Source organism: Pollachius pollachius (genome assembly GCF_949987615.1).
Source record: "Pollachius pollachius genome assembly, chromosome: 1".
Classification (NCBI taxonomy): domain Eukaryota; kingdom Metazoa; phylum Chordata; class Actinopteri; order Gadiformes; family Gadidae; genus Pollachius; species Pollachius pollachius.
In genome coordinates this window covers 18,133,845-18,151,431 of record NC_136934.1, presented here as the reverse complement: position 1 = coordinate 18,151,431, position 17,587 = coordinate 18,133,845, and the positions used below count along the sequence as shown (strand labels likewise).

Sequence of the window (17,587 nt, the reverse complement as noted above, 5' to 3'; positions counted from 1 at the left end):
TAATGGTATTATTTTGTGAATACCGGCCATGTAGTCGTGTTTTGCAGGTCATTTTCATTTGAATGTTTGACATCCTGTTAAATCGAAGCTAAGCTGTATGCAAATGTCCTTAACTCAAATGTTTTTGAGTTAGGGAATTGCATCATCTACGTTTCAAATTACCTTAAATAACACACATGTTTGCACCAAAGAGCTGTTCAGATTATTACTCAGTCAGGCCCACACAGACAATATGAATAGTAAATAGAGTGCATACACCAAACAATGAAACAGGAGCTGACAATCCACAGTTGAATACAAATACACCAAGCACTGTATGCAAGTGAATAAGAATATGTTTTTGTCTTTTTTTAAATCCCACCAATATACTTCCTAAGGGGGGGCTACGGAGAAAGCCCGCCTCCAGCCGTGAACCACACTGAGGATCTGTCTGTCAGAGGAACCAGAGGCTGACTGCTGTAGTTAGTAGCTACAGCCATGTCACCCCAATCATCTTAGTGAAGCGTAAGCTTCTCCGCCCTCCTCTCCCCCCTGGTGGGCCTGTGGGGGTCCAGTCCTCTTCCTCCCCCTCCTCTTTCTCCTCTTCCTCCCTGGTGGGCCTATGGGGGTCAAGTGATCTGCCTCCCCCCGCCCTCCTCTCCCCCCTAGTGGGCCTGTGGGGGTCCAGTCCTCTTCCTCCCCCTCCTCTTCCTCCCTGGTGGGCCTGTGGGGTTCCAGTCCTCTTTCCCCCCCTCCTCTTCCTCCCTGGTGGGCCTGTTGGGGTCCAGTCCTCTTCCTCCCCCTCCTCTTTCTCCTCTTCCTCCCCGATGGGCCTGTGGGGGTCCAGTCCTCTCCCTCCCCCTCCTCCCCCTCCTCTTCCTCCCTGGTGGGCCTGTGGGGGTCCAGTCCTCTTCCTCGACCTCCTCTTCCTCCCTGGTAGGCCTGTTGGGGTCCAGTCCTCTTCATACCCCCCTCCTCTTCCCTGGTCGACCTGGCTGTGGGGGTCCAGTCCTCTTCATACCCCTCCTCTTCCTCCCCTCCCCTATTAAGAGCAGTGCAGCCACAATGCAGCCACAGGACCGACTCCAGGGCGACTGCCTAGTGCCTAGAACAAGGGCCGCAGCAGGAGTCTTTTTTGTGGGAAGCAACCCTCGTGAACGTTGGGAGGACACTCAAACCCCAAGCAAAAAGGTCCCCCCCACTGGGGTTTGAACCCGGACCCGGTGCCAACCACCACTGGTATCATTTCTATAACAGGGTCCAGATGAAGGAGGTTAGGGACGCTACGCTCTGAGCCCACGCAGAGCATTAGTGGTAATAAATATAAATCTCTTCAGAGTTCTAGCTACATGTGGAATGAGGAAGTGACTCGGTGGCCTCCAGACTTGTTTGACTTCATTTCTCTTGTCTTTGAGGTGTTGGAATGCTTTTTGTTTACTTACTGGCACGAGGATCCCCTCTGTCCCTTCTGGGCTTCGTTAACGGCCTTATCCACACCATGTACAACAACACAACAACAGATAAGGCTGCTTAGTACATGGGCAGCCAAGTAAATAATGAATATGTGCAATGGAAGGCAACTGCTCTCTAAGCCCGACCACTTTGACCAGTAGCCAGTGCATACAGTGCATTAGGCTCACCCACCTTGACCAGTAGCCAGTGCATACAGTGCATTAGGCTCACCCACCTTGACCAGTAGCCAGTGTTTACAGTGCATTGCCACTTGCTCACCGTATGGTAGATCCTGTTATTACCTAGTTAAATTACTCCCATGTATTTAGGGCTTATTCATTGAGCAGGGATTTTTCTGCCGTTTGTAAATGTCCGAAAGGTTGCTAGTTCGATCCCCAGCTTCTCCTAGCTGAGTGTTTATGTGTACCTGAGCAAGACACTTAACCCTAACTGATCCTGACGAGCTTGCTGTCGCCTTGCATGGTTGACTCTGCCGTCGGTGTGTCAAAGTGTGTATTAACCGATGTAAGTCGTTTTGGATAAAAGCATCTGCTAAATGCCCTAATTGTAATTGTAATTGTATGGTAGATCCTGTTATTACCTAGTTAATTTTCTCCCATGTATTTAGGGCTTATTCATTGAGCAGGGATTTTCTGCCGTTTATAAATGTCATTAAGTCTCATAGTAGTAGCCATAAACTAATAACAATATTGATCAAAATGAAGAAAATATGGATGATTATTATCAATAAGATCTACTTTTATCAAGTGAAGTTTAATTGTATTTAATCCCTTCTCTAGTTAGGGTCGGGGTTGCAATGGGGGCGTGTAGAGCAGTCCAGAGATTAATATGATTTTTCATGTCTTCTGAACATCTTCCCTATTGGTCCCCTCGTGAGACCATCGAAATGTGTCTTAAGGTGAATTCTGAGAAAAGCCTTCAGTCCAAATTGCTGTCGAACTTTCAACTTTGTTATTCAATCTTTGTTATTCATATTTCCTATGCAATGCTTTCGCAATTCGAAATGCTTTTTTAATTGTTCTAAATTCCTCTGTGTTGAGTGGAAACTCTCTCCGTTCCGCTCTGGTCACTGCCATCATTCCTGTGATTTTTGGCAGTGGCGTTCGGCTGGCTGGAGGCCAGATTGATCTGCAGAGGGAACCAACAGGCTGACAATTGAAATCCAAAGCACCTCCGGGTGAAGGAAGACGTGGTGTATGCTCAAACCCGCGCCTGACAAGGGTTTAAGCACTGCCCTGAATAGCATTTCAATGACTTTTAATAATAATAATTTTATTATTAAAATTGTTTTATTGATCATCATACAGATCATACATTTATTGACAGCAGACACCTTGAATGAAGCAAACCACCTGATGCATGTTGAATGTCTTCTCTTATGAGCAAACTGCCTGTTCACATCCAAGAGGTCTGATTCAAAGTTCTCCTCCAGATTACTATTTAAGGTTAACAGTCGGGGAGGCAATGATTGGAATAACACAGTTGAATTTACTCAACACCTTTTGCTTTTGGTCCCAATATCAACATTCATTTGTGCAGCGATTTGAAGGTGTTTCTAACGTGACCTTGGGGAGGTCTTAGTTAGTAGTTTGTTATGCTGGGCTGCGTTTGTATGCTGATGAACTACAGATAAATGTTAACTGTGGTTAAGTCATGGGTTTAAAGACTTGGATACCGTGTTGATTGGTCATCCCAACCAACCCACCCTTCTACTGGAAACCATAATCCCAAGATAGGATGCACTATTATCTCCAAATCAAATCAATGTTATAACTTTTTATACACACTCAAATTAAAAAGTTGATCAAGTCATTAGTTGGTTAAGGCTCAACAATACCAAGAATTGAATACACTTTACACAAAATAAAAATAAATAATATTTTTGTTGTATTATCCTGAGAGTTATTTTTGTCAGACCTTTGTTCTGATGGCTTGTAATTCCAGTAAGGTTGATGTTTTCCAGGCAGTCCTAGTGACTGGCAGTAGCACGTCCGTCATCACTGGAATGCAGGTAAACCCATTGAACAACTGGTTCCAGGTCAGTTGACGCCAACTTCCCTCTTGGATTCCCTGACTGATGGTTTTACTTGTTATCTGGTGTGTGTGTGTGTGTGTGTGTGTGTGTGTGTGTGTGTGTGTGTGTGTGTGTGTGTGTGTGTGTGTGATGATAAATTACAGGACCAGAATAAAAAAACAATACATCTATGCTTTCAGGAAACTGCAGTTTGAATGTAGATACTACTGGGAAAATACATTCAGAGCAACTATATATAGTGTATATATATATTTGCTACTTGAAGGTCATGACTGTCAGTATTTGTTAGCAGTCAAAGAAATTTGGAGAACTTGATCATACAAACTATATTAAGAACAAATAAAGAACCGGGAACAACGAGAGGAACAACTAGAGGAAAGTGAAAGTACAGCTTCACCATAATCGGGACGTTAAAGACGACAGTGGCGGAGGGCGGCCTGAGACCCTCTACAGCTGGAGGAGGACGGTATGAAGCCTGGTTCAGGGAGGTGGTTGATTTTGCAAACATCCTTCTGCCCTGTTTGCTGCTTGTTTGTCAGAATCTCCAGCCCTTCCGGGATGAGTTGATCCTCTCTTCAAACCACGACCAAGGGTCCTAACAGGTTCCTTCCACCCACACAACTTGTCCCCTCGGCAGCCCCGTCCTGCTTTTGCTTCCTCTCTGAAGCCAGATGATTGACTGGGGGAAATCCAGTGATTCTCACATAAATACAAACCCTTTGGTCTCAATGTTCCAATGGAATGTTTTAAAAGGTTAGGCTGACAGAGGAAACTAACTTCCTAGAACACATGTATGATGCTTTTTTGCCAGCAGTGATTTATCGCTGAACAACAATGCCTATATAAAGTTACAAAAGATAGCTGTAGAACTTTTTTTATATCAGGAACATGATCTTACATGACCTGATGGTTCGCAACTTTTTAACCATAATAATTTTTCCAATAATCTTTGTTCAAACATTAGTATGTTTTCAGTTCGTCCCAGTAACTTCTATTTGAGTTCAGAGCGTGAGAGTGTGAGAATTCCACCTGTTCCAGCCCAAGGTGATTTTCACCAAAGCTAGCCATTTCGGACTTTGCGGAACCTAACTTAAATGGTTACAGTATTCCTAGTTTCACTGGCACTAAAATTATGAATGGATTGGAAATTTGATGTTATATATCGGCCTTTGTGTGTGTGTGGGGACCCCATTTATATGGCTAGAAGCTAGGCGCTTCCTACACATTGCGTATACTTCCCGTAGAAGCGAAATGCCAATGCCAACTGTACAAGCCTCATTTTGTGAGCTTATCTCGATTAACTAGAAGTGAAAGAATAACGTCATTAACACGTTTCCTGGTTACTAGAAGTGATGACACACACACACACACACACACACACACACACACACACACACACACACACACACACACACATTGACTAACACTAGACGTTTTTACACTGCCAAATATGCCCGTCTTATGCACGCCTTTTTTGCGACACGGTCCACGTGTTTACACTGCCCGAGGTAAATTGCCTGCTTGAGCTAGCACCCCAAATTACCCTCCCGGAACCTGCACACATTGACGGTTTTGGTTTTATTCTGATGTAAATGCTGGCTCCGCGGTTCCAGGGGGCGCTTGGCTATAGGTGTTGCTGCGTTGGCTAGACAGTATGGCAAACCAATTTGACATAAATTCACTAGACTGGATATGTGTTGCAGATATCTGTAATTCAGTTTTGCATAGTCAAAAAGAACATTTTGGATATCTGCAACTACATTCTTCCTATCCACAATTGTCATTTCAGATATCCACAAAGACAATCCTCCTAGGAGAAATGACGTCACTTTTGCCATTCATGTCTATGGGGTTTTCATTACAGATATCTACAATTAAATAGCAGGTATCCACAATGTGGATAACGGATATCTGCAACTGAATTGTAGATATCTGTAATTCCAGTTTGAGATATCTACAATTTGATTCTGACTAGTCACAATTCCAATTCAAGATATCTTTAATTCACCTCAATTCAAGATATCTACATGTCCTTTTTCAGAATTATGACTAGTCAAAATGACTAGTTATAATTCATTCCGCCTAGTCAAAATGTAATTACAGATATCTTGAATTAGTTTAGACTAGGCGAAATTAAGGCAGCCAGAATTGTCATATGGGAAGCCAATTTGACATAAATTCACTAGATTGGATATGTGTTGCAGATATCTGTAATTCAGTTTTGCCTAGTCAAAAAGAACATTTCGGATACCCCAAACTACATTCTTCGGACATGTACACCTCAGGGCTCTGCGGCCATGTTGTTGCCTCTGCTTCTTACGGACATGTACACCTCAGGGCTCTGCGGCCATGTTGGTGCTTCTGGTTCTTACGGACGTGTACACCTCAGGGCTCTGCGGCCATGTTGGTGCCTCTGCTTCTTACGGACATGTACACCTCAGGGCTCTGCGGCCATGTTGTTGCCTCTGGTTCTTATGGACATGTACACCTCAGGGCTCTGCGGCCATGTTGTTGCCTCTGGTTCTTATGGACATGTACACCTCAGGGTTCTGCGGCCATGTTGTTGCCTCTGGCCATGTGGCTCGGCCGCCTGGAGGATGTTCATGTGGTGCCGTCTACTGAGCAGGTAGGCCCTTAACCGCATGCTCTTCATGTTTTCTCTGCATGTGGTAGTGATGCAGTCCTTCTCGTGGGTATTTTAGCCCATGGCAACATGAGGCCTATTAATCCTGTGGCTCTCAAACATATTTTTTTTGGAAACAAATATAGGATATTTTATGCATTAAACTGAATGCATAAAATATCACACCTAGGCCGGACATGTTGCTGCTCTCCGAAGCCTAAAAGCAGATTTTCCTCTTGGAGCTCACCGTCCCTTGGGAAGAGCGCATCGAGGAAGCCAACGAGAGGGAGAGATATATGGAGCCAGTATCCCGCCATAATTCAAACCTGAAAAAAAAAGTTTCAATGGCTTGTAAGTCTGGGTTTGCAAACTCAACACCTTGTAAAAAAGGTTTTGCAACACCGAAAAAAAGAGATTATAGCTCTTCCTCCCTGAAAAAAAAATTAAAACATCTGAAAACATGATTTTGTGGTCTATTTTATCTTCTTCATCATTTTCAAAGTTCAATTTTTTTTCACAAACACATTTTTAAAGTTTAAAAAATGTCACCAGTGCATTTGCAGAGTTTCAAATCTGGCACTGTTCTAACAGTGTATTTCATTGTTTCCCGGTTTTGAAACCTTGTAAATGGGATTCTGCAAACAGGTGTTCATACATTGAGAAATAAGTTTTGAAAGGTTGAATATTTATTTTTAAAATCTTGTAAAGGTGTAAATTTACACCATTGCAATGTATTTTTTCAGAACTGACTTTTCAGAGATTTGACCACACAGGCGCAAGCTTTGAGTCACGTGATTATTGGCAGTGTTCTGTCGCGGATTCGTTTTGAAACTCATGACAGTCAAAGGTCTGAAACGTTTAATTTTTATTTATTTTCCCCGGTGTCCCTTTACGGGTTCCGTAGGTTCCGTACTTTTTTCAGTGTTGCAAAACCTTTTTTACAAGGTGTTGAGTTTTCAAACCCAGACTTACAAGCCTTTGCAACTTTTTTTTTCAGGTTTGAATTATGGCAGGATACTGGCTCCATAGAGAGCGAAGTATGCCGAGCTGGTGGAGCAGTGCCGCTCAAAGGGGTGGCAAGCGAGGTGTGAGCCCATCGAAGTAGGGAGCAGAGGGTTCGAGGCCAGTCCCTCTGTATGGTCTACAACAGTGGTCATCAACCATTTTAAGCCCAAGATCTCTGACCTCAACCTGTGTGAAAGGCAAGATCTACCTATTGAAGACTTGAGAAAAAACAGACAGCGCAGAATGTATTTCCAATTTAAGGCCTTTTATTGAGTCTAATTGTATGAATTACATGTAATTCTTTGCTCAGCAAAACTAACTGAAAACAAAAAATAAAGCCATGTGCCCTATTTCCCATTTATAATATTGTACAACTGTATTTGCACAACACACACACAACACAGCAAACACAACACAACAAAGAGGAAAAAATCTACACACTTGCAGTGGACAGATACTAATACCCACATGGAAGTTAACAAATGTATGATTCACATTTTAGAAAGTGGAACTGTAATGTGTGCTAATAAAATTCTCAGTCAGTGCAATTAAGTTAGCGCCATGTCCCATCTAAAGCAGCATTACCTCACAACGCCATCTAAAGGCAAAACTCTTGCAGTCATGTTGCTCAAATTAGTGTGATGGCTGTGACTGAATACTGTCAGTGAGTGCCTTGAAGTTTGGCTCATAGCTACAGACAGCCAGCCTGAGACAGTCAGTGAGGTGTTGGTCTGTAAGGCAGCTCCTGTACTTTGATTTGATTATTTTCATTTGTGAAAACGCCATTCCACAAAGATAAGTAGATCCAAAGTAGGCCCTCACTCATAGTGCACATGCAGTGAGGAGAGGATACTTCTCTTTGCTGACCAGTCCCCAAAAGTCACTTCTCACTTTGTCCAGCTGGGCAGAGTACTGCTCAGGGTTAAAAACATCCTTGTTTTTGATGGCGTGTGACATTTTCTCCAGGTTGGGGAAGTGGGTCAGCCTCTTGTTCTTTAGGTGTGTGGTCCAAACACCCAGCTTGGCCTTGAACCCATTCACTGCGCTAATCATGTGGGGCAGGTCTCTGTCCTTTCCCTGCAGCTCGTTGTTGAGTGTGTTAAGTTTTGCCGTTAGGTCTGTCAAAAACCCGATATCCAGTAGCCACGCATCATCGGACAGTTCCTCGTGCTCCTCGTTCCTTTTTGACAAAAAAGTCTCAGGCAGCAAGTCAACAGATCACTGCAACACTTTGCAGTCCGGTGACTCAACCACCGGACTTCAGTGTGGAGAAGCAGGTCTCCGTATGCGGCATCGAGCTCATCCAATAACGCCTTGAATAAGCGGTGCTGAAGCACTTTTGCTCTAATCGAGTTTATCAGTTTGACCACCAGTGTCATGACATGGGGAAAAAGTCCAAGACTTTCCCAACCAAGGCCTGTTGATGGATAACACAGTGATAATCCATGAATGCGGGAAATTTGGGGTCATTACGGCATAGCGCTGAGAAACCTGCCCGCACATCTCGCATTGCCGGGGCCCCATCAGTAGTAATGGCAACTAGTTTATTAATGGGGATGCCGTTTTCATCTATATACTTTTTGAACTCCTGGTAAATATCCTCACCTCTCGTTCTCTCCTTTAAGTGCAAAAGAGTAAGGAAGTCCTCATTGGTTGTAGAATCCTGGAAAGCCATTCTGACGAATACAACAAGCTGGGATGTGTTCATTACATCCAGGGATTCATCGAACTGTAGAGAAAGCTATTCACAGCGGGACAAGTCTTTTAATACTTGTCGATCCACGTCCTCTGACAGTGATTCAGCCCTCCTTGTCACTGTCGCAGGGCCAAGCGGTACACCACGAAGTGCAGTTCTAATGTCGTCTTTGTTTTTGAAGTCGTTGAAAACTGTCTCTGCGGTGATGGCCGTTGCTTCTTTGATTAAATCTCCATCTGTGAAAGGTTTCTTGTGTTTAGCTAGCAGGTGGCTAATGCAAAGGGATGCTTCAGTAGCAGCCTTATTTTGCGTAACGGGTTTTGTGAAAAGCGATTGCTGGGCCTTCAACCCCGATTTCAGCCCCTCAATTTTTCTTGCACGGATTGCGCTCTTTGGGGGGGTAGCTGTCTTTGAATTTCGAGTGGTTGGTTTTGTGGTGCTGAACAGTGCTTGTGTTTGGTGGCATAACATGCACACACACTTGTCTTTCACCAAAGTATAAATAAACTCCTCTTCCCATTCTGAATGGAAGTTGTACGTTTTCGTCTTCTTTCGTGGAGCCTCTGCTATGCTAGCTATCACCAGAGAGGCGTACCGTAGCAACAGGCCAATATTGACGTTCGCGCCCCACGCCCTACTGTTAAATGCAGCGCTGCTACACTGAAAAAAATAGTAGGCCTCCAGAGAGGGAGAGATGTGCTTGCTATACTTATTATGAAAATGTATCATGCATAATATAGGATATTGTGTATTTATTTTTCTATTATTTTCGGGATCTACATGGAAAGCCTCAAAGATCGACCAGTCGATCGCGATCGACGGGTTGGCGACCAATGGTCTACAACATGCTGGGCATCACAGGAGCAAGCAAACGAAGGGCAACAACAATGGTCGCAGAGGCAGCCGAAATTGCCTCAAGGTGGCTGTGGGTCAGGAGAGGAGAGTCGTGGGTGAGGTACTTAACTTGATCAATTCCGGCTGGGTTGCCTGGGAGACAGTGTCTGTTGCAAGACCCGAAACACCCGATGAGGTCACACACCCAGTTACATTGAAAAGGAAGAATGCTGCTCTCCTGCATTACTTCAGATGGAAGGAAAGACAAAATGCTTATCGTAAATAATTCCGTAGATGTTTTTTGTGTGTCTTTGCTTTCTTTCTGAATCAACTTGTTTTTCTATATAAATGTATAACAGACGCTTTTCAACCCTTCAACCATCCTCATCAACAAGGTCATTTTCAAAGTGGGTATATTAGACTATTAGTAAAACTACTATGAGTATTATTTTATTTTAATTGTCGTCCTTTTTGTTGTCCAAATGATCCTTGAAGGGTGTGGATTACCGCCATCCGTGTCATTGTATATTCCCCATACCAGTAATTATGGACTAAATGAGTTTCAATGCCAAGTTGCTGGGTGATTTGCCCTTAATATCCAAAGTAAAGAAAGGAACAAATATAGACACCTATAGAAAAGTACAATAAAGGGTTTCTCAAATGAAGTCACACTATATGGATATCTGTTCTACAAGCCATTTGTATTGGAAACAATGTACTAAATTCTTCAAACGTCCTCGTTGTTACTTAGTGAGTGGAAAACAGAGGTCACTATATAGACCAATGAAATGTAGCAGATTGTACGTAGAGACAAAACGCTTTTCAACAAGCTTTTAAGTGTAAGTTATTTGTGGTTATTTCTACTAAATTTTTCCTTATTTCTCTTTATTTTCTCCTTATTTCTCCTTAACTTCTTACAAAATCTTTTAGGAGGTTTCACATTTACACGAGCCAATCAAGTTTTATGTTGATTAGTACTTATTTTTAAGTTATTTTCAAAGAGAATTAATTGGTGTGACACAGGCATCAGCTAACCCCAGGTCAAGTAGGCCTGCCCCAGAAGGGGTGTGTCTCTCTCTAAGGTATAAAACATAACCTACCTATGTTATGGGTATTTTCTTGGGGAGGGACGGACACTGCAGGTTGGTATTTCCTAACACATATCCTACATTTTAAACTACATTATATTTGGTCATACTGTGTATTTGGTAGGCCTCTACATGTTGATTAAACATAACCAATGTAAACCTTTTCCAGATATGTATGAGTTTCTTTGTCTGCTGACTGTGGCTCTTGTTGGGTTGCAGTGCAATGCTAGTACTGGTAAGTGCTCCATCTTATAATATTTTTGTGATAATCGATGCAGCGGCAGTTCGTACCTTATGACATGGGAGCCTGGGGCCAGATGCTCTGTTAAAGGGGTCCAGTTAATGGAAAATAATACATTATTTTACAAAAATAAAATAGTACATTATTTTACAAAAATTAAATAAAACATTTTTTGCCATGAATAAAATAATAAAACGTTTCCATTACCGGGACACCTTGGAGTGGTTTATCCCACTTACAGCACAGTTACCAACAACACTTTCACATTATTCTCTTTTACACCAAAAGTAGCACATATTGGATTTTGGATTTCAACCTCAAAAGGCATTCAAAGCTATAAAAAAAAAGCATGGACAAGGTAGAAAAATAGAAGGGTACTTTGGTGTTCCATTTTGGTAATGCATTGCTAAAATCGAAAAAACCAACTGTAATAAGTCTCACTCATACCAAGGTGTTGTTACGGGGGCACTGCCACCTCCTGGTTGCTTCTCAGAACTGCAAGTGACTGGTGGCTAAATTATATAATTAAAAGACAAAAATAAATATAATCTGGAAAAAAAGATCCAATCAGTCATGGAGCTCATAAACCATTAATAATTAAATCTAACTTATTGACACGGCTTGATGTGAAAGTTCTATTGCTAAATAGCAAGATGGGCATCCATTTCTATTCAGGTGACCACAGGGTCTTCGTTGAGAACATCGTCAAGGAGGCCATGGCGAAGGTGGATCAGGACTACGAGTACTCAAGACGAGAGTAAGTGTCCCAAATCGATTACCGAAACATGGATTCATCACACAAGATAAACATGAAGTGGTCATAGGATTGATTAACAGAAAAGGCCTCTCCTTCTGTTCGTAGGAGCCTTTCACGTGTTCGGAGGAACAGAGTGAGCCCTTCAGACATCCTGAGGCTCCTCAAACAGCCGTCTGGTCTCTCCCGCTCCGCCGTCCGCGCCTCAGACTACATGGACCACGCCATCCAGCTGCTGCAGAAGAGGTCTCTGCAGGAGCACCGCGTGCACAAGCGCTCCATTAACGCCACAGGTAGACCCATGATTTCATAACCAGTACCTCCACCATACGTCCCGGGCGCTGCTGGTTGGCTGACCTCTTCCTTTCTGTTTCCATCACCCAGATCTGATTATGGAAGAAGACCTGAAAACCATCGCTGATATAACAGGTTGCTCTGCGAGGCTTCGCTCCCCGTCTTGCAAAACCACGCCCAATCTAGAGAGGTTTCGCACCACCAACAGCGAATGCAACAACAAGTAATTGTTTATTTTCTAACCCCTTTGAGTCGGTCCTGAGATCTTTAGTGGCCCCACAGGGCTTCAAGTGTGGCCCTGTGAGTGTTGGTAGGATGCTAGAGAACACCACACTCTGTCTCTTGACCTCTGCTCTACTGACGTGAGCCGGTCTGTATCAGTCTATCCAGTGTGTGGGTAAGCGAGGGGCCAACCAGGTATATGTGACTATCTCCTTCAGGAAGAACACCCGCCTGGGCGCCGCCAACACCCCCTTTACCCGCTGGCTGCCCGCCAAGTACCAAGACGGCTTCTCCCTGCCCATTGGCTGGGACCCCAAAGTCAAGAAGAACAACCACCTCCTCCCTATTGTAATTAATAAACCATTTACTTATTCTGACATATTTGGAGCAGAGATAAGAGTTTTTCCATTTTCTACTTGGTTTGTTGTTTGACCAAGATCACCAATTATCCCCTTCTTCTGACCAGGTGCGGAAAGTGTCAAACCAAATCTTCAGTGCACGGAACGATGACCTTATCAGTGACCCACTGTACACCCACCTGGTGACCATCTTCGGCCAGTGGACCGACCACGACCTCACCTTCACCCCGCACATCCCCGTCATCCGCTCATTCAACGACGGGATCGACTGCGCCGAGACGTGCGACATGAAGGAGCCCTGCTTTCCTATGTTGGTCGGTAACTCCAGCAACACACACGGCACTAGAGGGGGGTCCCATCCTAGATCCACATCATTCATGTAGCCCGTCTTGTCTCTTCTCACCTTCACTAAAGTTCCCAGACAATGACCGTCGCCTGAAGAACTCGGATAGCCCGAAGTGCATGCCCTTCTTCCGCTCGGCGGCGGCGTGCGGCTCGGGGAACACAGGCTTTCTGTTTGGAGGCCGGGCCGTGCGTCAGCAGATGAACACCCTGACCGCCTACATCGACTCGGGGCAGGTCTACGGATCAGACGTCAGCCTAGCCACCAAACTGCGAGACCTCAGCAGCGACCTTGGGCTCCTGAGGGTCAACGCCATGTACAACGACAGCGGTCGGGAACTCCTCCCCTTCACCAGCATGACCAACAACATGTGCACCAACCGCGCCGCCATCACCGGCGAACCGGACGCACAAGAGGTCCCCTGCTTCGTGGCTGGTAAGAGGAAAACATCGGAGCAAATTAGGACGGAGATGTTGGACCTTCTCCAAATCAGATCAATGACGTCAAAGATCCAACATGTTGGACCTTTGACGTCATTGGTCCAAAGGTCAATTATCTAACTTTTACGCAATATTTGCAATATTGAGAGTCAATGTTGCATTTAACAATTTTTACCAACATACTTATGAAGCAGTAATCTTGGTATAGTTAAATGAGAGCTTGACCGTTCCCCTTAAAGAACATGTTGGTACTTGAGCTTTAGATACCTGAAGCTCCCCTAGCGCTGAGCTGAAATAAAGCATCAGCATTCAGTCTTGCTGGTCCTAAAGGGCTCTCTGTATCTGCCCGGAGGTTGCTGTTTTTGTTCTATAAGAGGATATTTTGTGACATCCAAATTGTAATATGACAATGCAGTTAACCAGTTTCACTAGGAAAAAATCCTTCTATATTTCCAAGTGTGGAAGCGTTGAAGAAGGATGTGATCATACGATTAGCAGCCGTGAACTTTTAGTTTTGTGTCATGTCTCCAAGGTGACGAACGAACCAATGAGAATATTGCGCTGACATCCTTGCACACGCTGTTGATGCGGGAACATAACCGGTTGGCCCGCGCTCTCGCTAAGCTCAACCCCCACTGGAGCGGCGAGAGGTTGTACCAAGAGGCCCGCAAAATCATGGGGGGGTACTTCCAGGTAGGACTGACATCAACAAAGATCTCTTTTTAATCTGTCCCACTGAGCATACTCACAGTTGGCGCCTTTCCACTCCAATGTTAGGTCATTACCTTCCGGGATTACCTGCGGCACATTGTCGGACCAACCGTCATCGCCAAACGGCTGTCCACCTACCCCGGGTACAGTGAGGCCGTGGACCCCAGCATCTCCAACGTGTTCGCCACGGCGGCCTACCGCTTCGCTCACCTCGCTGTCCAGCCCGTCATCTTCCGTCTGGACGAGAACTTCAAGGAACACTCCGAGTTCGGCAACGTGATGCTGCACAAGGCCTTCTTCGCTCCATGGAGAATTGTTTTTGAAGGTACACCTTATCTTTTATTCTACCCATTTCGAAACTGACTCCAGACCAGGGGTTCACCTGTGCCTGGGCCTTCTGACCTTGTTGACCTCTGTGTCCCCTGTTTAATTTTTTATTGGATGTCGACTGTGTGGATTATACTGATGGCCTCATGTAAAGTGTGCTTGAGCCAGGGAAAAAGGCATGAATTGCATTTATTATTCTTATTACTACTATTCTTCTTATTATTATTGTGACCCTGTTCTGCCTCTCAGGGGGTGTGGACCCGATCCTCCGAGGGCTGGTGGGTCAGAGGGCAAAGCTGAACACTCAGGACATGATGATGAACACCGACCTGAGAGACCGTCTGTTCAAGTTCGTTGAAGACCTGGCTCTAGACCTGGCATCCCTGAACCTGCAGAGGGGACGTGACCATGGCATCCCAGGTAACCTTCCCCCTGCCGATCCCCCCCCCCCCCCTCACGCCATCCCACTCTGGACCCCCCCCACTCCCACTCTGGACCCCCCCATGATTATAAGCGATAAATCAACATCGGTTGTTTAAGGTTTGGGCTAGGTCATGAGGTCATGAGGTCATATCAGTTGGAACCATTTGGTGTGATTCAGGCTAGATTTAGACAGATACAAAAAAAAAGAAAAAAATGTTTGATATGTTTTTTTATTCTTGTGTAAAAGGATACAACGACTGGCGCAAGTTCTGCAACCTCTCACAGCCCAGAGACGTGGATGAGCTGGCAGCGGTTCTAAACAACACTGAGCTGGCCGAGAACCTGATTGACCTCTACGGCACTCCTTACAACATCGACGTGTTCCTGGGTGGCGTGGCCGAGCCCTTCGTCCCGGGAGGGCGGGTGGGCGAACTGTTCGCCTGTCTCATCAGCGTCCAGTTCCAAAACATCCGCCAGGGAGACAGGTAATTACAATACTGCCCCCTCTCCCTCTACACTCATGCCACACCCTCTGCGTCACGATTTGAGGGTTTAGATTGTATAGATACGAACAAAGTAGTTGTGTTCCTGAGAGGCTGAAAGAATGAATGAACGTCCATTTCAGACTTTGGTGGGAGAACGACGGGGTCTTCACAGGAGCCCAACGGAAATCCATGATGAGCGCATCGCTTGCCCGCATAATGTGTGACAACACGGGCATTGTTGAAGTCCCAGAGAGACCCTTTGAATACAAGCCCCGGTCTGGCTACACCAAGTGTGAGAAGATCCCAAGCTTTGACCTCAGCCCATGGAAAGAGAACGGTGAGTGGATGCTCCCTAAGGATGGAATGGCACAAGCACTCACTGCTGCTTTCTTTTAACTCTAACTCTTATTTATGGTTCCTTTCTACAGAGGATGAGGCTGATTCAACCACAGGACAACCACGCGACCCAGGTATGGCCAGTGTGCTCCTTATTTCAGAAAGTAAAATAACCCCAGTTTAACGTTTCAACCACCATGAGCTCCAGCCCCTTAGCCGCAGCACAGGTTGGGAAGGCCAACTTCCCTTTCAAATGTATTTTACCAATTTAACTTCTAGTAGATCTGAGTAGCCAATTGTATCCCAGTATGAGCTAGTTTGGAGCAGTATGAGCTAGTTTGGAGCAGTATGAGCTAGTTTGGAGCAGTAGGAGCTTGTTTGGAGCAGTATGAGCTAGTTTGGAGCAGTATAAGCTAGTTATGAGCAGATGCATTAGCTATGCCTCTATCATGCTGGGCTGTCAGTCAATAAGAACCATATGGTTTATCTTTTTAACCATCAGAATATCGCGGCCCGCCCGGACCCCAGGGCCCCCGAGGTCCGCCCGGCCCTCCCGGGTCCACGCCTGCCGTCGGTTTCTCGGTACGACTGGCCGAGAGTTACCCCAAAGCCAACGTGCCCATCGTCTTCAGCAGTGTGATCTACAACGGGCAGGACGCGTACGACGTCAAGAAGGGCTTCTTCACCTGCGACCAGCCCGGCGTCTACGAGTTCCAGTTCCACTGCACCATCCACGGCAAGTCCGGGAGTGTGGATCTGAAGCGCAACAAGGAGCTGATCCTCCACTCGTACACCACCAAGCAGAGCGGCTACCTCACTGCCTCAGGGAGCACCCTCCTCTCGCTGAAGAAGGGCGACCTCGTCTACCTGGTTGCCAACTCTGGAGGAAACGGCCTGAACAAAGACAGCTACTTCTCCGGCCATCTGCTCTTCGCGGTGTAGTAGGGGAGCTGTGCTCTGCTGAGCTGCGATCAACAGAACACTGGAATTGAAGTTTTGAAAAATGTGAAAATTTGGGATAAATTAAGGAATTTTATATAAAATCGTGCTCTGTTCCCTTTTTTGTGCTTCATACAATCAATGTTTTCTTGGCCAGAGGAAAAACTGAATGGTTTACGCCATGGTTGCATTTATTGAATTCATTAGATGATTTCAAATCATGTAAGAAGTTGATTAAATGGTGTGATTAAATTACACATTATACAAAGACAAATAGTGAAGCAAATCCATTATGCAAGTGATCTATTTTCCATTTTATTTTTCATTTTATATGTCCCTTTTTTTAAAAAGGGACATATAATACCACCAGGTTTGAGTTGTGATTAGCCTTACAAGCCGTTTTGAAAATCTGCCCCATATGACATCACTAGTGGGTGTGTCCACCTAGATCTGTGTTGGATAGATGAGCAACGTTTACTTCCGTCCACTGGGTAGGCTGGTAGACTGATCTATCCAGCACAGATCAAGGTGGACAAGCCCACTAGTGATGTCATATGGGGCAGATTTTCGGAATGGCTTGTAAGGCTAATCACACTCACACCTGGTGGTATAATATGTCCCCTTTAAACGTGTATCGTTCATTTGGGGACACTATGGGAAAGTTGCAATGATGTTAAGGACATGCTATTAAATGGCACAAATTGATTAAATGTGTGATCTATTTGTTGCTTTAATTTTTGTGTTGCTGTGATGATGATACAGATGGTTAAGATAAATGTTTTTATTTCAAATAAGTATTGTAGAAGAATTTGAAGGTTAAGTAATTTCTAGTAAGGGAATGCCAATGGTTAAATGGTTCAGTCAAAGATCTGTGTGGGAGCAGCAACCTATTTAGATTCATTCATGAAACAATGTTGAAGAGAGAAGTTGTAGGTCCAAATGAAAGTCCAAAGATCAGAATGGTTTGAATTCCCAACACA

The 17,587-nt window shown here is 44.8% G+C and overlaps 1 protein-coding gene across 1 annotated transcript; it reads left to right on the top strand.

Moving 5' to 3' along the window:
- Window positions 1-10,743: 10,743 nt before the first annotated feature.
- Window positions 10,744-17,330, top strand: LOC307076783 (eosinophil peroxidase-like). Its single transcript, XM_079737914.1, has 15 exons — window positions 10,744-10,787; window positions 10,903-10,968; window positions 11,650-11,731; window positions 11,837-12,021; window positions 12,113-12,245; window positions 12,463-12,592; window positions 12,711-12,917; window positions 13,018-13,381; window positions 13,919-14,079; window positions 14,164-14,422; window positions 14,674-14,844; window positions 15,095-15,332; window positions 15,473-15,669; window positions 15,761-15,802; window positions 16,171-17,330. Exons 1-15 carry the CDS (start codon window positions 10,748-10,750, stop codon window positions 16,608-16,610), a joined length of 2,715 nt encoding a protein of 904 aa, XP_079594040.1. The 5' UTR covers window positions 10,744-10,747; the 3' UTR covers window positions 16,611-17,330.
- The last annotated feature ends 257 nt before the right edge of the window (window positions 17,331-17,587 follow it).